At 55.7% G+C, this 20,961-nt stretch overlaps 1 protein-coding gene across 3 annotated transcripts in view; it reads right to left on the reverse strand.

Moving 5' to 3' along the window:
- Positions 1–20,961, reverse strand: part of KSR2 (kinase suppressor of ras 2) — an 85,428-nt gene that overhangs the window by 34,099 nt on the left and 30,368 nt on the right. For 2 of the 3 annotated variants that reach the window (XM_075769593.1, XM_075769594.1), the window contains exons 5-11: positions 20,652–20,833; positions 11,996–12,065; positions 11,229–11,312; positions 8,251–8,318; positions 7,978–8,076; positions 6,567–6,685; positions 2,923–3,091 (exon numbers count right to left, since the gene is read on the reverse strand). In XM_075769593.1, the coding sequence (XP_075625708.1) occupies positions 2,923–3,091; positions 6,567–6,685; positions 7,978–8,076; positions 8,251–8,318; positions 11,229–11,312; positions 11,996–12,065; positions 20,652–20,833 (791 nt within the window). The remainder of the gene's footprint in view (positions 1–2,922; positions 3,092–6,566; positions 6,686–7,977; positions 8,077–8,250; positions 8,319–11,228; positions 11,313–11,995; positions 12,066–20,651; positions 20,834–20,961) is intronic. The other variant, XM_075769595.1, reaches the window with a different exon arrangement.

Here is a 20,961-nt window from a genome sequence, read left to right on the forward strand (position 1 = left end):
AAAAGGGGGGTTAAACACCGACCTGCAGAGCCAGACGCTGGAGAGGCTCCAACCTGCGCCCAGTCCTGCACCATGAAACATCAGCCCCAGGTCCGGGTCTCCCCCTGCATGACCAGCCTTTCCCACCTCCATCTCTCCGGAGGATGCCACCTACAATGGCACGTAGAGTGTCCAGGCCAAAAAATTAAGACCTTAGCCCTCTAACAATCTGGCTGGATTATAACTTAATTTTTTCCACCATTTGGAGAGTGTCGATGGCATCTGCAAAGTCACTGGTGGGATTTGGACACCTGGTTGCCAGCAAAAGCCCACAGGTTTAAGTGCTCAGCTCCTGCCCAGCCCTTGGGAACTTTTCGGCATCATGGAGACACCAAGTGATGGATTTGCAGCCGCTGCCCGTTTTTGCCCGATCCAGCCCATCTATCCATGCATTTTTGCCGTGCTTCAGAGACGTGTCCTTCCCGGGCTCCCTACCTGCCTCCCGGCGCACTGAAAGGAGCCGGTGGCTGTCAGCAGCCCTGGGAGCTGCTGCCCAAAGCCAGCGCTGCAGAAGGGCTCTGGGTGGTGTTACCCTCCATCAGCTCCCCGCCGCCAGCAGGCAAAGCCCAAGGGCTGATTTGACTCATGCAGGCAGGCAGGTCATGGGTAGCTGCTGAGGCCACCAGAGGTTGGCATCAGCTCAGAAGTCACCTTCTTAAGTTTCAAGACCCCAATAACTGTTCCTCAGCTTCTTCTTTCCAGCTTTCAGACCCCAAAGCCCGACCTCAGCTCTGCAGCAGGACCTGAGCAGCCCTGAGCCAAGATCAAAGGAGACTCGAAGGTAATTTTGGCAGAAAAAGGTCACCGTGTTGCAAATTTCCAAGCTCAAATCCTAATCCCCAAGATGACCATCTTGATGAGATGAACCATGGAGAACTTCACTGTGCTTTCATCTTCCTGCATGGAAGTCCTCCTTTGTGTCAGACCAGTTCCCGTTCACCACCGGGTTCTGCTCATCACAGACATGAAATCAGGGAGCAACCACCCCCTCCTGAGCTGCCGGGGTCTGATCCTGCCCTGCTCCGGGCAAGTGTGCCAGGGGCTCCCTGCACTGGCTCAGCTGCAGCATGTCCAGGTCCCCATGAGGAGATGCTGCTGCCCACTAAGGGGGTTACTTCTGTGGTTTCTGCTTTAAACGACGTGAAATAACATCTCAAAGACCTGCAGGGAGGTCTCTGCTCCAGAAGTGATGCATGACGGGGTCACCAAACACTGGACCCTCTGTCCCTTCCCCTCAGACCCCTCAGGCAGGGTCCAGGGCCTGTCCAGCCAGCGGTTTGGGGGTGTTAATCACTGCGAGCCCGGCTATCAGGCTGCCGAGACATCAGGATCTGGCTGGATCACCACAAACTCGGTTATTACAACACGGAAACCCACACCACGCTGTGGACTATCCTCCCAGCACTTGGAGTCTGGAGGGCTGTGGCTGGCAAAATCCCGACCTGAGGAGCAGGAGAGGGAGCCGAGCCCCTCCTTGACGGACAGGTCATGTCGTTCCTTGGGTGCTCAGTGCTTCCTCGCAGCTCCTCCGTGTCTTCCTCACGCCCCTCCAGCATCTTGCCTTGAGCCCCAGGCACTCCAGCAAGTGAGACTTGTGCCCGGCTGCACCCTCTGCGGGCACACGAGGACCTGTGTTGTTTGGTTGGTGGGAGGGTTTTCCCGCTTTTGGAAGTGTTTTCTATTATGGCCATGGATCCTGCCAGTCAAAGCCCCCTCGCCTCCCTCCTCCTCCTCCTCTCTAGCTGAAGGCTTGTCAAGACGGAAGGGAGGAATCACCATGGCGCAGCAGGATCAGCAGAGCACGAAAGTGCCATCTGGTTCCTCTGGAGTAGTCCTGACCCTCCTTCCCACCAGACCAGGTCGTTAACCCTGGGGTTTGGGGACGCAGGAGGGACCCCAACCTCCTCGCTGCTGCCCCATCAAAGAGGATTGTGGGCACAGACCAAACAGGGGTCACTGGCCCCAGGGCAGCCATGAGTGCTGCAGCATCTCCAGGATAGGTCGGGGCCATGGGTCCCCCTCCTCTCCCCTCGCCAGGCTCTTTTTGGGAGCGGCTGGAAAGGCAGGTGGGTGGCTGAGGACAGTTGAACCCCTCCACACTCCCAGGAGTGATGTTGAGCCATTTTCCTCCAGGAAGGGACCTTCCCTGAAGCAGCAGCACTGCCCCAAGGACATCCCGAAGGCAGCCGTGCTGGGACAGGCTTCGACACATCCTCAGGCGAGGAGGAGCTTTTCTGGCCATTTAATGTAACTCCTGTGTCCTGCAACCACCATGACCAAATTACCTCTTCCACCATCCCTGAAGAGACTGAACTCCAGGAGCCAATGGGTCCCACATACTCAGACAAGACTTGGTGGGACAAGCTACATCAGATACCCTCAGCACCAAGTACAGCCCACTATCACCCCACGCATGCTGCCAACAAGCTTGTTGGAGGTCCATCATCCCAAAGACACAGTGAAGTCAACCCAAGTTACCCTTGTAGAGGGGTAAAACCTTGTTTCCCATTTGCTGTTGAGGCAATGCAGCGGGCACACGCCATGGAGAAGTCATGTCTGGGAAGGTTTCTGTAGCCTCAAGCGCAGCAGGTTGCCTACAGAGGTTGTGCTGGCTCCATCCTTGGAGGTTTTCAAGACCAAACTGGATCAAGCCTTGAGCTCTGACCCTGCTTCAAGCAGGAGGTTCGACTAGAGACTCCCAAACTCCCTTTCAACCTGAATTATCCTAAATTCATCTTTGTTGCTGATTTGTGCTTCCAACTTTTTCCCATCCCAGCATAAGTCCAGGCAAGCAAGCAGGTAGAGCACGTCCTTACCCTAAGGACACCCCGGGGCACGATGCCCTCTCATCAGGCAGATGTGGAGGTGGGGAGCTCACGGTACCTGGCAAGTTGAACTGCTTCTGCTGGCGTGGGCACTGCGGGGAGGGGTGCAGGGGGGACGGTGGCGTCGCACTGGGCGGCAGCGGTGGGGCCGGCGAGGAGGGTGTGGAGGAGGTGGTGGAGGAGGGGTTGCTGCTGGAGTCTGGCTGGTAGGGCACCGGGATGTGGTCCTGTGGGACACAGGGAAGACGAGAAGAGAGGAGCCAGTGAGAACAGTGCCAGCTGGTGCCACGCTAAGGTGCTCCAGTGCAGAGGACCCCAGGTGACAAGCAAGAGCTGCACAGGTCATCCCAGTCCCCTGTTTCCAGAAGCCCTAGAAAACAACCAGAGCCCCAGCCTGGCGCTGTTTGTATTCACAGTTTGCACCAAGATCATCCTCTCCATGCTACGTACCCATGGCAGAGGGCTGCCCAAACCTCTGCAGAGCCATGGCCACCAAGACTAGAGTTAGGGGTCACATCCTTGGGGCTCGGTCCTTGGAGACATCAAAGACCTGGCAGCCTCTGCTGACCTCCTTTGAGCCAAAAACCCAGTGCCTTGTTCGGAACAGGGGGCCGATTTGAAAGATTTGAAAGGATCAGCCAACACATCCCAAGACATCCCTTGCCCTTCGTTGACCCTTCCTAATCAAGGCAAGGATGGCAGCTTTAGGTGCACCCTTCTGGGGCACACTGCGATGGGTGAGAAAGGACCACCTGGGAGAAAACGGGGAGCAGAACCTGCCTGGATATCTTAGATCTTACAAGGAAAACTGAGGCCAGAATTTCCCACCTTGCTCGTGACCTTGCTGCCCAACCTGGGGACACTTAACAGGGTCTGACCTGCAGCAGCACCGAGCACTCCCATCTCCAGACAGGCGCACCCACAGCAGGGTCCCTCCAAGGTTAGAAAATCTGCACAAACCTCCCCCAGCAGGTAATTTTGTCCAAATTGATTAATTTTTAAACGAGCTGGGCTTTCCAGGAAACCCAGGTACGTTTTATATAGACCACCCCGACACACACAACAATCTTGGCTGGGTGAATTATTTTTTAAACCAACGCTGAAGGCCACTGACGATAAGATTTTGATGCTATTCACCGAGAACACGGTATCTCTAAAGAAATGCTTTTAGAAACATCAAAGTAAGAAGGGGACCCCTGTTGCATAAAGCACATTTATAGATGAAACTTTAACCAGAATGGGAGTGCTCAGGTCAAACCCAAATAAATATAGACATAGATATATATGCACACACTGCATCATCATGTTCTGGTTAGAGAAAAGCTAGGAAAGGTGGAAGGACAGCACGGCAAAGGCAGAAGGAGAAACAGGGCTGATGCCCTTCACGCCCAAAGCCTTTATCAGTGAGCTGAGTCACTTCCCCACTGCCCTCTAACAAAATGAAACAAATCACTGGAAGGACGGGCATTAAAAAGAAAAAAAATGCGTGTCTCCCTTTCTTTTGAATTCCTGCAGTAGCTCTCCAGCCTCAGAAAGACATTTGCACCACCCCAGGACAACAACAGAGCAGATCGTTACACTAAGGATCTCCTAAGAGGTTTAGGATTAAAAAGCGCATCCAAGAAAGCATCATTTGGTACCCAGGCTTTGCTTTGGAGCTGGGAAGGTCCTGCCAGGCTTCGGGAAGCCAGGGTTTTGACGACCTATCCCCCATCACACCGAGAATTTGAGCACTTCCAGCCCGCAAACACCATGCCCTGCCTACCCCAGCGCCTCTGTGCACAGCCTGCAGACCTGCACTACCTCTGGCCGCCCGTGAGAAATTTTCCACCAAAGGCCATAGGCTCTAAACTTCATCAAAAATCACCCCATGCTGTTTCATTGCTATTAATGCAGTGCAGAAGCAAGCACACCAGGTGTGCTGTCAGGTCTGGCTTGACCAGTTTTGCCAGGGACATAATCAAATTCTGGGCTTGTTTTATTTGTAACAATAAATGTGTTATTTACAGAAGTGTCAGGTGGTAGCACAGACCTCAAACCACCTAAAATTTAGTTTAGGTCTGGAGACTGAGAGGCCACACCGGAGCAGGACCGGTGGGACACAGGCATTTTATTTTTAAAAGAAATAACCTCAGTGTGCAACCCACACTGGGAAACCCAAGGGGCAAGGGGCTTGCAGCACGGCTGCTCACCAAGCTCACCCTCACTCTACTCTATAAATTAGCACCATTCCATGGGATTATTTTTTTAATTTAAGCCCCTAAGCAGGTTTCGAGGCAGCTCCTACCCACACACATCGGTCCCATAGTGGTGGATGTGCCTGGAGACCCATGGAGACCCCTGCAAGGCTTGGTCCTGGCAGACGGCTGAGGGGCTGGGAGATGCCCCATCCTGGGGACAACCCACCAGTCACCCCCTGCCTCAAACACAAATTTAATTTGTTCTTATCATAGAATCATAGAATCTTTAAGGTTGGCAAAGACCTCTAAGATCATCAAGTCCAACTGTCAACCCAACACCACCATGCCTACTAAACCATGTCCCAAAGTGCCACGTCTACACGTTTTTTGAACACCTCCAGGGATGGTGACCCCACCATCTCTCTGGGCAGCCTGTTCCAATGCCTGGCCACTCTTTCGGTGAAAAAATTTCTCCTAATATCTAACCTAAACCTCCCCTGACACAACTTGATGCTGTTTCCTCTTGTCCTATCGCTAGTTACTTGGGAGAAGAGACCAACACCCACCTCACCACAACCTCCTTTCAGGGAGCTGTACAGCGATCAGGTCTCCCCTCAGCCTCCTCTTCTCCAGGCTAAACCACCCCAGTTCCCTCAGCCGCTCCTCACCAGACTTATGCTCCAGACCCTTCCCCAGCTTCTTTGCCTTTCTCTGGACACGCTCCAGCACCTCAGTGTCCTTCTGGTACTGAGGGCCCCAAAACTGAACCCAGCACTCGAGGTGTGGCCTCACCACAGCCAAGTACAGGGGGACGATCACTGCCCTGGTCCCGCTGGCCACACTATTCCTGATACAAGCCAGGGTGCTGTTGGCCTTCTTGGCCACCTGGGCACACTGCTGGCTCATGTCCAGTCAGTTGTCAACCAGCACCCCCAGGTACTTTTCTGCCAGGCAGCTTTCCAGCCACGCTGCCCCAAGCCTGTACCATTACATGGGCTTGTTGTGACCCAAGTGCAGGACCCGGCACTGAGCCTCGTTAAACCTCATACCGTTAACCTTGGCCCATCGATCCAGCCTGTCCAGATCCCTCTGCAGAGCCTTCCTACCCTCAAGCAGATCAACACTCCAACCCATTTTGGTGTTATCTTCAAACTTACTGTGGGTACACACAATCCCCTCGTCCAGATCATTGATAAAGATATTAAACAAATTCCTTCTTAAATTCCTTCCTTTAGAAATTACTCTCCCACCCAGAAAATGGGATTGATGCTCCCAAAGGACGTGCCCTGGGCAAGCAGCTGCTCCTCAGGCCAGGACCATCCCCGCTGGGGAAGCCGAGGCAAACGGAGTGGCTCAAGCAACCCAACTCGGGTGGCGTTGGCAAATGCCACCGGCTTCAGCCCCTTTATCTGCACGCGAAGAACCAGCAAAAGCCGCCGATATTTCGGCAACGCGGGGCCGGTGGCCTCTGGCAGGGGGTGGGTGCAAAAAGGGGGTGTTTGGGGTTCTCGGAGCAGCTCACCTTGTTGAGTTTGTTGGTTTTGGGGAGCGTCTGGCTGACGTGCAGGTCTGAGTACCTGGGGGGTTTCCGCAAGGGGTTGTTGATATCGCAGGGCACCGATTCTGTCCGGACTAACCTTGCTGGATTAAGAAGGGAGAGAGGGGAAAAGGGGATGGAGAGGAGGGGGAGAGAGATGGAGGGACATCAAAGCTTCGAAGGAGCACTCGGGGTCAACCCTGCGCTGGCAAACCGCTCTTGAATCGCTCTCCAAAGCAATCCCTCGCGACACCTCCAGCGCTCAGCTCCTGCCTGGGGATGCAGCCAGCCTTCGGGCTCCCCTCTGTGCCCAGGCTACAGTCAAACCCCCCGGGATGCAGGGGCACTTCAAGCCCCCCGCGGTGGGGTGCAAACTGCACCCTCCTCACCCTGCCGAGGGGCTGCAGCTTGGGGAGGCTCAGCAGCCACCACAGCCACCTCGCGAGCCGGGGGTCAGCCAGCATCAGGAGGAGGCACCATCCTCTTCCTCACCACGGCTTTTCAGGGCGAGGGGAAGGAGCCAGCTCAGAGCACCCTGCTCTCGGCAGAGATTTTTTTTTTTTTTTTTGAAAAGGCAGCCTGCAGCCTGGGGGACTTGGGGACAGGCCGGCTGCAGGGTAAGGCATTCAAGAGCGTTTTGGGGAGGCTATTTCACTGATGCTGAAGCCACCCCAAAGCCACACTGCTCCTTGCTCCCATGCTAAAACGCACAGCGGGCAGCTCTGGCTCTTGCGGCATCGCAGACCGCAGCCGTAACCCCCAATTTCCGCCCATCCCAGGACCCCACCTGCCCCCGGCAGCACGGGATGCTGCTTTCCCTGCCTCCTGGTCAGGGTTTGCAGCAGCTCAGAGCACGACAGAGGGGGTCTTCAGCCCCTTCCACCCACATTTGCTGCAAGCAAGGGCACGGGGGCCAGAGTGGAGGCTGCAAAATTGTCCCCCCGTCGTAGCCACAGCATCCCTGCTCGCCTTGCAAGGTGCCACCAGTGCAATGCATTCCCCTCACGATTAAACCAACGAGCATGTTTTTGGTGGTATTTAATACACAATAACGGCCTTAAGAGCTTAAAATTCAAGGCAATGGTAATTGGAAGCATTTCCCTTAGGTGGTCGCGGTCCTCTGGCCGTCAGGGAGCACTCGGCCAAAATCTGGAAGAAAAGAGGTGGGAAGTGACGCCCGTCGTCCTGGTGCAAAGTTCTCCCTCCTCTGCGGATTTTAGGGTGGAGGAGAGCGGGATAAGGCAGCTCCAAAAGCACCACGAGCATCCGCAAAGGCACGGCCACGTCCCCATTGCGGGGACCCCCATGCACCGACAGCGCCACGGGAGATTTCGGGTCCCACGCGTCCGCCCTAAGCTCTCGACGGTAGCAAAAGGCTAAAACCTGTTGCACTTACCCCGTGCGGTGGGGAATCTGAAAAGAAAGGGAGGCAGGGGAAGGGTGGGTGGAAGTGGTTTGCAATGCAAATCTGCCTCGCCCCGAACGGCTCGTCTCCCTATAAGCGGAAAAAACGGTGGGTAAAATTTTCACAGAGCGCCCAAGCGGTTCGGGAGCCTCCGTCCCGCCGGCCGTCAACGAGGGTTGGGCTCCCGAATCGCCCGGGGGGCTTTTGAAAGTTTTACCTGGTGGCAACATCCACGGAGGCAGAAGGGGGAAGAAAGGCCCTTACCTCCGCGGTGGATGATCAGCAGGTGACACGGAGGGGCCTCTTTGGTGCATTTGTTGTGGCACTTGAGCCTGGCAGGGAACACAGGAAAAAAGACGTGAGAAGCGAAGGGGATGCGGAGTATCGTGGTACTGCTGGAGGGACGTGGCTCGCAGCAGGGAGCATCGCAGCAGAACGGGGCTGGCGGGTCGAGGGAGGTTCTCCTCGCCCTCTGCTCTGCCCTGGTGAGGCCACACCTGGAGTTCTGTGTCCAGTTCTGGGCTCCCCAGTTCAAGACAGATGGGGAACTACTGGAGAGAGTCCAGCGGAGGACTGCGAGGATGATGAGGGGACTGGAATATCTCTTGCATGAGGAAAGGCTGAGAGAGCTGGGGCTGGTTAGTCTGGAGAAGACTGAGAGGGGATCTGATCAAGGCTTATCAATATCTAAAGGGTGGGGGTCTAGAGGATGGGGCCAGACTCTGCTCAGTGGTGCCCAGTGACAGGACAAGGGGCAACGGGCACAAACTGGAACACGGGAAGTTCCATCTCAACGTGAGGAAAAACTTCTTCCCTCTGCGGGTGACGGAGCCCTGGGACAGGCTGCCCAGAGAGGTTGTGGAGTCTCCTTCTCTGGAGAGATTCCAAACCCGCCTGGACACCATCCTGTGCCACCTGCTCTGGGTGATCCTGCTCTAGCAGGGGGTTGGGCTAGATGGTCTCCAGAGGTCCCTCCCAACCCCAACCAGTCTGGGGTTCCCTTTCTCCACGCAGGAAGGTGACTCGAGGTGTATTTTGGTTGTGCACAGCCCCTGGGTGGGTGCTCGCTGCTTGAGCGCTCCCACGGGCAGACCCTCCCGGATCCCTACGGTCCTGCCGCAACCCCCAAGGCGCCCGCCCGGGCTGCGTGCGCAGGGATAAGCAGCGGTACAGGATGCACGTCGTGGGAGTGTCGGGTCTGCACGTCCTGGGCAAAGGAGAGCCACAGCGGGGGCATGTCCCGATGGAGGGGTGTAGGAACCCCCAAACCTTGGGGGGGGCTGTCTGGCTCCCCCCTTTCTCTCCCGGCAACGGGGGACCAGGCACCCAGCAACCAGCTTGAGGATGCCCAAAATTGCCATTTCTGCCAGCCTGGGCCGAAATAAAAGCCGCAGAGACCCATGCTCGGGGGAAAGCCGCTTCCCCCTGACCACCATCCAGCTCCAACACTGCTTTATGCTTAATTAAATTCAGGGGCAGTGGAGGGGAAGGAAGCGGCTCCCTGGCCCCCTTTGGCTCCCGATGAATCTCTGCCATTGTGCCCTCCCTCCTGGCTTTATTACCAGGACATTTAACAACAATAATGAGAGCATTTACACAGCTACGTTGAATATTCTGCAGAGCTTTGCCTGGTTTCGCAGAGCCGGGGCAGGAGTCTACAGAGGGCTTCACCCCTGGGTCATGCATATAGGCATAAGCAGGCTCACGCCATGCCGAAACGTTCCTGCTCGTTCTTAATTAGGGATGGAAACGAGTTCCCGGCTCACGCTCTGCCACGGCAGCCCCAGCGGAGAAGGGAGAGCCATGGGGGAAAAGGGAAAGAAGAGGAAAGGATTTAAAAAAAAAAAACAAGAGTAAAGGATGGAGGGAAAAAAAAAAAAAGACGGCAGCTACAAGTCAATGAGCTGGGTAATGAAAATTCAGGAGCCGTGCGTGTTAGCTTTTATTACAGAGCCGTTCCTAGAGGGAAAGGCAGAGATTAATTTGGTATTCGAGGCCTGGGGGAGGCTGGGGTCTGTTTGTTTGTTTTACCTGCGTGTTCACCCTCCTGTTTCTGGGGGAAGCAGTGCCGGGGCCGGGTGGCTACGGCAAAACCGGCGAACCTAACTACTTTGTGTTCACCCTAACTTTTAACAACCGGGGAATTTATTTGGGTTGGTTTTGGGTTTTTTTCTGAGCGACTACAGGCAGCAGGACCGACACAGTGCCAGAGCTGCAGCATCGCAGCATCCCTCCTCCCGTGCGGGAACCAGCCCCGGGCAGGCAGAGCAGGCAGGGCTTGCAGGCAGCAAAGCCTCTGGTCGCTTCAGCATTGAATGCAACAGGAATCACTGCTTTAAAAAAAATTAGGTATTTGATAATATCACTTCCAGAAAACCACCACCAACTGCACAGTAACCAGGCATTTCTTGTCCAGGTTTAAATCCCAATTTGCTAACTCATCAGCATTTAATCAACGGCAACAGCGATCGTTATCACTTGATAGCTCCGGCTAACTCAGTTACGCTCAGACAATCGACGTATTCCCAGCACCCGGCCCTAGAAAAAGCAATCGCGTCTCCAGAAGCAGCTTTACTAAGTGCCAATGGCTGCACGATATCACGTAAGAGCCGGGCGCCGTCAGATTTCAAGCAGTATAAGTGGCCCCAGCCTCGGCCTCGCTAATCTTTTTCCAGTCCTGCCCAATTTTACGGCCGGCGCGGCCCCTCTCCTTTGCATCCTCAGTGCCACAACATTGCCAGGAAACAGAGGGCCACGAAGCATTTTTTGGACACAAAATATAGAGGAAACAGCCCCAAGGCTGTGGGCAAAACCCATCCGATGCCCTGAGCTACCCCGCATGCAGGCGATGCTCTCGGTCCCCGGTTCGGCACCTCCAACCCCCCACCCCCTATGGATAATTCCATATGTAACCCTATAGCGTGGGCATCTAAAGCCGGGCCAAGGACGGCAGCGAGAGGGGAGGTTGTCAGGATCTGACTCAGAGCTCTGGCGGGCAGCATCATCCCCGAGGACCTCCCCGCTTCCATCCCCGGCACGCAGACCTGACCTCAGCCCCAGTTTGGGGTGTTTTTCACCCGTTTTCACATCTTATTAGAACTTTCTGCAAGGATGTGCTGGCGAGAGGCTGGTTGGTCTGCCCATGCCCGAGCCCCTGCTTATAAATAAATAATAAATAAACCCTAATGATCCCCCTCGCAACATTAAGGAGTGACACAAACAGCTCCGGCACCGCGACGTACTTGCAGTTTTTGCATTTTAAGCCGAACAACATTCCTTTCCCGCAGACGGTGCAGGTCTGAGACATCCAGTACTTGGTGGAAAACCTGTGGAGAGAAACGCGGAGAGTGGCTGGATGGGGGAGACGAGGCTGTACCACCCCATCCGTGCTCCTGCAGAAACATCTCTCGACCCACGCTTATCTACCGAACCCCGATTTTTCCTCTCCTTGCTGCCCTCAAACACAGCTGCAGGTGTCGAGGCGTCTTTCTAGGGATGCCAAAACACAAGTCTGAGTCCCCCCTTTGGTTATGCAGAAGGGCACAGCCTGCTCCCAAGGGGTCCAAGCTGGCCAGGATGGGCATTAGCCACCGGCTCGCTGTGGCCAGAGCCCCCAAAACGCCTCCCTGCCCTGGGGACCCCAGTTTCCAGCCCGTCAGAGAAGCGGCTGCCCCATCAAATAGCAGCAGCGAGGCTATTTCTAGTGGTTTGCCTTCTCGAGGTAGATACGGAAGGGCAATAATCTGGAAATTTGCTGAAGGTTGGCAAGGTCACGGATAATACACGGCTTTTATTGATAGCGACTCAAGCTTTATCTAAACTAAATCTGAACTGAAATGGAATTTAAATGGGCTTCTAGGACGGCGCAGCCCAGCATGGGAAAGAAGGGGAGCGGCCCCGAGCCCTGCATCCTGGGACAGAGATGGAAGTGGAGATGCTCATCCCCCGGCATCGGGGGGTTGGGGCGGAGGGGCGGGATTCACCCGGCGCTGCGGCAGGGTTGGTGTACCTGTGTTTTATCGAGTTTCCGAGATCTCGACGGGGGATCTGCGGGGACCAGCGAGGCACTGACAGCATATCTGCGGGGAGAGGAGAGACGGGGAAAACCATCAGGTGGTAATAAAGGCGAGAGCTGGGGTTCAAGCTTTTGGGGAGGGGAGGGAAGGGAAGGAGATACACAAAAAATAGGGTTTGCCTTACATTTCCCCTTAGAGATGCCCTGCTGGGCTCCCTTTCTGCAAAGCAAAAGGCCTCAGCGGGAACCGGGGTCTCTTGCTCCCCCCCCCCTTCCCCATAACAGCACCCAGTTTGGGCCAGGGAGAGAGGTGGGAGATGATGCACCCACCCCACGGGTGCTGCACCCATCTGCACACAGAGCGGGATTGCAAAGCTACCGGAGCCACGTCACGATGTCCAAACGAGAAAGGGAAAACCAAAGCCGAAACAGCAACCGCATCGTTTATTAATAAGACATCACGTCTCGTGGTTGCGGCTGGACAAAAAGCCAAGCGTCAGCCTCTCGGAAAGCAATTTCACTCTTATTCAGATGGAAGAACAAAGTAAAAAGCAGCCTCGGCGCTCCCCTTCTCAGGGAAAAGGACCTCGGCTGGGTAAGGAAAAAGAGATAAGTTCATTAGCGCTGGCTGGAGCAGGCAGGTAATTAGCAGCACGGCCATGCCGGTGCCGTGCTTGGACTCCACGTCCCCCCTTCAGCCTCAGCAAGGGCAGACATCCTCCTCCTCCTCCTCCTCCTCCTCCCCCGGGACTCAGGAGAAGTCCTGCCCCGCAGGATGCTCAGCCCCAGGGAGGGGATCCGTGCCCAGGATTCAAAGGCTGAATTTTCAATAAGGAATTCGAGAGGTTTCCCGGGCACGAGCTGCCAGCCCCGGCACAACGCGAGTTGAGCCGCGGTGCGGAGCCGAGCGGCAGCCCCCAGCCGCGAGCCCGGCCGTTTGCTCAGCGTGCCAGCAAATCCCTCGCTAAATACACTTTCGATATTATCCCTCCGAGCAGGGAGAACCACTGTTTGCTTTAATATCCCATTTTAATATAGCGGGCGGCAGGGTGTTTTAATTGCACTCTCTTTCTGAAGGTTACATTTACATGCCGCTTCCCATGCAAGGCGCCGTTAAAAGTCTGGGGAGCGTCCTAAACCGCATCCATCTCCTGCACCTCCCACCGGCAGCTGGTCCCGCTCCTGCTCTCACTCCACCGCCTCGGTCCAGATCACCCCTCGGGCACAGTCGGCAATTAAGATATTGAAGGACTACAAAGTCAATTAAGGTAATTGCTGCCCCCAGCCCCAGGTAGGCTGTTTTACACCAGCAGCGTGCCAATATTTTTGACCCATGCATCTCACCAGCCCTTGAGACAACCCGCCCCGGGGCTGCCGGACCAGCATCCCTCCCGCTGCCCCCGTATCCGCGCCCACCCAGGGATGCCCACAAGCCACGGCGATGATGCTCTAAAGAGTGAGACCGCTCCACGCACAAGCACTATTCCTCCCAAAACGTTATTTTCTCCTCAGTAAATCACATTACACAAAGAAGTTCCCCCCCCTCCCACCCCCCAACACCGGTCCTTGATGAACTAAACACCCAGGCAAGAACAGCTCCTCTCCCAGAATTAAATTACAACCTCCGCTTTATCAGCCACAATTTATTTCCACTAACTTTCAGCTGGCCTCAATTAAATCCTGCCATCCCGGGGAGGGGGAGAGGGGACGTAGGCAAAGACGACCGAGCCTTTTAATTACTTTCTAAATGTGCTCGCTGCAAAAATGTATTAAAGTGTATCAGGGATTTTAACCTCCTAACAAAAATGAGACCTACGTGATTCACGGCTAATTATGTTCATTAGAGGGAGCGATATATGAAGGATCGCGGCGTTTAACAATAGACCTGCTGTTTGCAGGAAGGAAAACAAGTAAAGCAGGGCAGGATGGCAGGGAAGGTGCCCCACGGCCACGGGGAACAGCCCCAAAGGTTGCGGGGGGCTTTGAAGTTAATTAATGATTCTTCCATTTAACTTGTGCACGTGAGATGCTCACCAGGAGGAAAAGCCGCGATGTTAAATCGGGGTGATGCCCAAAGGGAAGGTGGCGATGCAGCAGCCTTCCCCCCCTCTTCCAGCACAGGATGAACATTCCCATCAAAAACCCAAAATTGCCACAATTTGAGGTAATTGCAAGAAAAGGAAAAAAAAAAGGGAAAAAAAAAAAACCCCACACCTCGTGGCCACGGGAGCGTGTCTCGCCGCTGCAGGAGGGTCAGGCTTTGTTGTAGGGACCCCGCGACGGAGCAGTGCCGGCCCCAAGGTGCTGTGGCTGCCCTCGCGGCAGCGGGACCCGTCGACCCTCCCGAGCTTTGAAGCACGGCAGCCGGCTGCCCGCCTCCCTCCATCCTTCTGCCGCCCCCGAGCTGCCCCGCAGCGACTGATGTCTCCTGACCTCCCCTGCCCGGGTGTCACTCATGACTTATACATTTATCACCGGCAACCTCATTTATGACTTCAAAATCAGAGCTCTTTTAGCCGTAAGTCCCCTCGCACGAGTGTGTGAGGGCAATTTTAGTTTTTTTTTTCTTTTCCCCACCCACCTCCTCCTCTGAGGTGGTGTTTAATGAGCACGGCTGTAACTTCCCAGGGAAGAATGCAGCTGGTACCCACTGAGCAGCCCAGTGGGGACCCCCCGACCGAGCACCCATCCCTTTCCTGCCTTCCCCATCACCCGGAGGGCCCCTCAAAGGCCAAACGCTGCTCCCCAGCGCCGTGACGCTGCCCAGCGCCGCCCGGCACAGCGATCCCTGCGGAGCGGCACAGATCCCACGGCCGGGGCACTCGCTGCCGGGGGGATGCCACCCTCCACCTGAGCACCCCGTAACCTCCATTCTTTCCTTCGCCGCAGCACCTCGCTGGCAAAGGTCACGGCTCCTGCTCCGCACGGCACAGCTTAGCCTTGAGTCAACAGCCCGAGCTTGACGGGGATCAGATGTGCCGGGAGGAGAGCGGGGAAGGGGGGGAAACCGCCCGGGCGGAGGGTGACAGCCACCTCCGGCACGTCTCTGACAGCCGACACGGGAGAAGAGCCCTGCCGCCCGGCTCCGCAGCAGTGACAGGCAGCCGTGACAGCCGCCGCTGGTCCCTGAGTGGCACCCGCACGCCTCGGAGGTGATGCAGACCGGGCTGCTGCCTCGGCCGTGACGCCCTCCTCACCCTCAAAGCCATCCCAATGCCTCCCCGGTGCCTTTCGGCTGCCGGTGCGGATGTTTCCCCCTCGCTCCCCGGCTGCGAGTCGCGATGCCTGGGCATCTCCTGCATGGAGAAGAGCAGCCAGAGCTCCCTTCGCTCATTTATTCGGGTTTCCACCCTCCCTGGGGGCAGATGAGGAGGGCAGTGATGCCCTCAGCAAGCCCTAACACCCCCACCAAATACACCAGGAGCATCGCCCGGGGCCGGCAGCCGAGCCAAACCACACCGATGGTGACTGTTTTGGCACGATATCCCCCTTATTCATCTCCTGGCACTTTTCTGAACATCCAGAGAATTGGTGCGAATGTGTTATCCATCACCACAACAGCCCGATAAACAAACCCTCCTCCTCCTGCTACCACAAACAGCATCAGGCCATGGTCGCATTATGAATGGGACAGATAAAATCGATGGAAGCGAACTTGGAAAGCATCCCGGGATGAATCACTGCAAAACCAAAGAGCGGCCAGGAGACACTGCACCCACGTCTACCCCACCAAAACCCTCCCAGTGCCGGCCCCGGGGTGGCTGAGTCCCCTGGGGACATTGTGGGGGGACACCGGGGTGCAGCCGCCCCCTAAAAGAGTTTGACGACAACCACGACAGGTCCAGCATCAGGTATATCTCTACAAACCCACCCCCAAGCAGAAATCGCAGACCCTATCGTGATGGGGGATGCTGGCAGAGGTTACAGCTTGGAGCAGCAGCCCCAGCAGCTTTCCCTCCCCGTGATATAAAATCCACGCGAGATTCAGGCTAAAAGGGGCATCAACCTGCCCCCTCCCTAAGCGCCCACGGCAAATATCCTGCACACAAATCACAGCCAGGTCCAAACCCAGCGACGTCCCCACGGTGTCCCTGCTGCGGGCGGAAGGATGATCCGGCGGGTTGAACTGAAAGCTCAGCCCTTGCCGAGGGGATCATCCAAAGCAGCCGAACAAGGCAGAGCTATTCTCCGAGCAGCTCTCTAGTAAGAAAACAGAGTCACTTCGTAATCCCGGCAGTTCCTCTTTGCAGCATGACGATCCTATTTATACAGCCGAAATGTCACATTCCATCGCTTTGCTGGCTTAAACACTTGCGTTGTGATTTTTTTCCCCCTCTAATTCGCAGCCTTGAGGGGTCAATTAGGCTTACCCAGACAAAGCTGCGTTCTTTGGCTGCGCATAGGGTAGGGAAGCCTCCGGTGCCGCACTGCTGGCTGGAGCGGCCCGATGGTGAGGCAGCCAGCTGTGGCCAGATGTGGGCTGCAGGGAGGTCCCAGCCAGGCTGCCAACACGGCCGTGGAGTGCTGGTACCGCGGCTTGTATCGGCAGCAGGACAGGTTCAGAGAGGAAGAAACCACTGATGGTCATGAAGAAATGATGTCCCACTTGGGAAGTCCCCTGCTGAAGGCGGTTTGGGCCAGGACAGTGTTAAGGAGAAGTTTCTTCCCATAAAACCACTCCCAGCATCAGGGATGCGATGCCTGCGGAGAGGGACCGTGGTCTGAACAGCACCAGCCACTCACACACGTGCCCCGCAGCACCCTCCACACCAGCATCGTGCTCTCGGCTCCTGCCTGGTCCTCTCCAGGAGAAAGGCTGGACTTAGGGCTCCTGGATTCTCAGCGCAGGGCTCAATCCACTGGACATTGACAACTCCTTGAATCCCTGCTCTCCACCAGCCATCCCTACCCAACACCAGCCCTTCTGAGGGCTCTGTCGCAGACGCTCAGGGGCTGAAGGACGCGCAAGGAGCTCTGGTGGCATCTCAGCACTTGCCACTTGCTTGGCCATCACTGGTTGACCACCCAAGCCCCAGGTAGGCACCAGGGCAGAAAGTCAGTGACATAAACTTCAAAGTCCTTGGTCTCTAAGCCAAAAGGCAGAGCCAGGACTGGGAACCAGGAGGAGTGACCCACCGGGGACACGGCCAGAGCAGCACCAAAGGCAACAGTGGATGCAACGGAGCTGATGTATAGGACTGGGCTGACGCACCCAGCTGAGAGCTGAGGAGAAGGGAGGTGGGCATCACTGGGGTCCACATTAAAACAGCCACGATCGGCTCTCTAGGGATAAGACAAGGGCTTTGAGGGGTCACTGCTCATAACTCCACATACCAGGGGATGCTCCATGGCTCTTGCCTTGTTCCCAGGCCACAGAAAGAGCCTCTCCGCTGTGTGCGGCTATTTCAGGGCCAAGCCAGAGTTCAAGAGTACCCCAAAAGTCTTTACTTCCCCCCTTCTGCTTCCCCTCCAAGAGCTTCTAAGGAAAAATTTCAATTCAAAACCAAAATTCACGGAGATCCTGGCCCTGTGTGAAGGGGTCTTTGCCCCTCCAGCAAGATTTGTGCTGTGGGAGAAATAGGCTCCTTCTGCAGCTCACGGCTAGCCCTTCTGCTCTCACTCCATGCCTGTGAAAATCCATTCCCATCAGGGCAAACAGGCTGTTAAAAATAAGAGAGAAGCGTCCAAACCCGCATCTGATGATTCAGATGGGAGCATGCTCCTGCCACAAGCAGCAAGACACGCTGGCTGTTGAAAAGAGGTCGTCGAGAGACAGCCGGGCAGAGAGGGGTCTTGCCAAGGGCTCACCAGCCTCCTCTCCCGCATCTCAATCCGACAACAACAACATCTTTTGGTTTCGGTGCTTAGGGAAGTAATTCTACATCCATCCGGAGCATTCCAGGTGCTTCTGTGCTGATCCCATAAGAGAAAAGGGGAAGAGGTGTTTTGCTGTTGGGGTTTTATGAAAGCTTAGGTACCTGTGGTCGTAGGGATGGGATATTGCGGAGAATTTGGCTGCCAAACCACATCTGTGTCTCAGGGATGGGGACAGGGAGGTCCCTGGGATGCGGGGTGGGTGGCTCACACCCTTGGTGACCCCCACGAAGCTCATTCAGCAGTGCATGGGAAACCCATTGCACTTAAAAGTCAATGAGAAATAGTGGCACCCCAGGAGATGGGGTGAGGTGTGACCCCCCAAACCACGACCAGCTCTTCTCATAGGACCTATAAGCCCTGGTACTTTGGACCAGCAAGAACAGCAGCAAGAGGAGAGCAGGGGATCGAGGACATGCAAAGTGTCGTGTGCCGGAGCAAGGGGAAGCCACCCAGGTCCCATAACGGCAACACAGGGCATGGGGAAAGTTGCAGAGATATCTACTGCTCCTCACAAATAAACGTGCCTCTGCACAGCTTGGCATAACTCATCTTCTGTCCTCGAGGTAACGAGCCCTGGTATCAAGCTCCATTAAACCCCATCTTCCTCCACGCAGGGCCATGCTCAGCACCCAGCTGCTGTGAGCAGGATACGGCCGTTCTTCCCATAGGGTCCTAAAGCCAGAAAGCAAATGTGGAAGCAGACAGAAAACAGGGATGCAGCTCGAGGACAAGGCCACTGGTACAGAAACGATGCAGAAACGCAAGAGACCTAAGAAAACTACAATCTAGTAGGATTTTTTTGCCTTGCATCAAATTTTCCCCACAGGAGCAAGGGTCGCTGAGTACATAGATGTTGCTCCTGCAGCGACCAAACGGTTTGGCTGATGCTAAAACCTCTCAACAGGGTTCAAGCAGCTGGTGCAACCAAGCCCCTCTCTCCACGGCTCACATCTAGCCCAGAAAACGAATGTTCACAGCAGCCAAGAAAGTTGGATGGCCGAGGGAAATGAGAAGAGACACCTCTCCAGCAGCCTTAGTCACTTGCTAGCCCGTCACTTCTCATTGCATCACGTTCCTGCGATGCCACATTACATCAGGTTATCACACCACGGGATGTAATCCAACGCTGATGCGTGAGGAAACCTAATGCAACAAGACACAGTGGGGTCTGCTGAGAATGGGGTTTATTTCTTGGTTTCTGGTCTGCTAGTCCCCGTCTAGTTCTGGGCTGCAAGTTGTGCTCAGCCGATGCCGCGGGGAAAAAAAAAAAAAGAACAATGCAAAAATACCCCTCGCTCTGGGCAAATCTGCTGGCTGGTAGTTGAGAGTCAGGTAGTTGGACATCTCTAGAAATAACATCGCCTGCCTGCAGAGTTCCTGCCAGGTCTCACCACTGTCCCCAAAGCCAAAGAAACGGGAGCAAAAGGATGCCAGAAATGGCTTGATGACCCTTCAATGATCCCAAACAGCACCTGATTGGGGTAAAAAAATAAGGAAAGAAAGAAATCACGAGGGTTTTGCCTTGCAGAGGGCTGGGAGAGGCATGGCCGTGGGGATGCCGGCAGGGTGAAGGAGCTGCCCCATCACACCAGCGCCTGCAAACCGGCGCTCGGAGCAGCCGGTGAAGCCGTCCTGGTGCTGCTTCCCGCCCCGGTGAGAAGTACGGCGAGGGGGAAAACCTGCCAGTGCCGGGGGGCTGGGTGGGCAGGGAGAGGTGTTGTCTGCAAACCCCCTGCTAGAGCCAAAGGCCAAGCAGTAAGAAGGACTAGAAGAACCCCAAATGAGCCAAAAAGACCATGTTTTGGAAAAGCAAACAGAAGGGAAAAGTCTGGGGAGGGGAAGGTGGCAGAAAACCAGCCTGGATATGGAGTTGGAGGAAGTTTTTAGCTGAATAACAAGAGGCAAGGAGAGCTTGCCCTCCCCACAACAGTTCTTGGCAAGGAAATCGCTCCCAGCAGCTGCCGTGTGTTTTCTGGGAGGGTTTTGTTTAGGCTGAGCGCCACGCCTGGCTTGTAAAAGCTTCAATTCCTGCAGAATTAATCAGGGCACTGGTCCGAGACCGGGAAATAAGGGTCAGACTGTTTCTCCCCAGCCAACAGCAACGCCCTGGGTGAGCTCATCAACCCAAACCCACCCATTGAGTCCCACCACCAGCATCTCCTGGAAGAGGAGAAGCCACCCCAGGCAGACCCACAGGCAGGACCACGGCCGGTTGCCGGGATCGAGGTCCGTGTGGTTTGCACCAGACCTGTCTGCAGCGGGGCCGGCTTCACCTGAGGCTCCGCATCAGCCGAGAACCCTGCAAGCAGGAGGGGTTGGAGAAGCAGCCTCCTTGCACGAAGGTAAAACCACGGCTGGATCTACAAAGGAGCCCTTGGAAAAGTCACTCTCAAGTGACAGCCAGCCGGTGTCACCAACCCAGGCAGCACGGAAAGGCGCATGGTTCTTCCAACCCTCCCGCGCCCGTGTTAATGCGATAGAGGAGCCTGTCTCTCCGCACACACCAATACGACAATGGGTTTGTGTATCTACAGACATATATAATCGAGTTTCTGGGCTTGCATTTGCCCAGAAGCACCCACATCTCTCTAAACACTGATACGAGGCACCCGCACGAGGGCTGTGCTCACCGCGCAACGCTCAACCAACGTCCTCCAGACCATCGGTGCGCAGGCAGACACCCCGAGTTTCCCACAGTCGTGTCCTCTGCTTGGCATCCACCATCACCCACCCCATGGAAGGGGGACCTGGGGCGGGGGCTACTGGGACTTACTTGCTGAGAAGGTGGCTTCGGTGTGGACGGGAGGGGTGGAGGGGAGGAAAGGCGGGTACCCCACGAAGAAGGAGCGCAGGGAACGCTCGGAGAGGAGCGGGGAGCGCTGCGCTGGGATGTTCTCGCAGCTTCCCACACTGTTGTGGATCTTGAGGTTCAAGGGCTTGTTCTTCTTCTTGACTCTGGAAGGAAAAGGGAGGAAAAGAAAAAAAAAAAAAAAAGGACAGAAAAGTGAAGGGCAAGAAACTGGGAGGGGGGGAATTGCTCAGGGGCTGGGGGGAGGGAGCAATGGCACCCGTAGGACGGCTGC

Source organism: Balearica regulorum, chromosome 17 (genome assembly GCF_011004875.1).
Source record: "Balearica regulorum gibbericeps isolate bBalReg1 chromosome 17, bBalReg1.pri, whole genome shotgun sequence".
NCBI lineage: Eukaryota > Metazoa > Chordata > Aves > Gruiformes > Gruidae > Balearica > Balearica regulorum.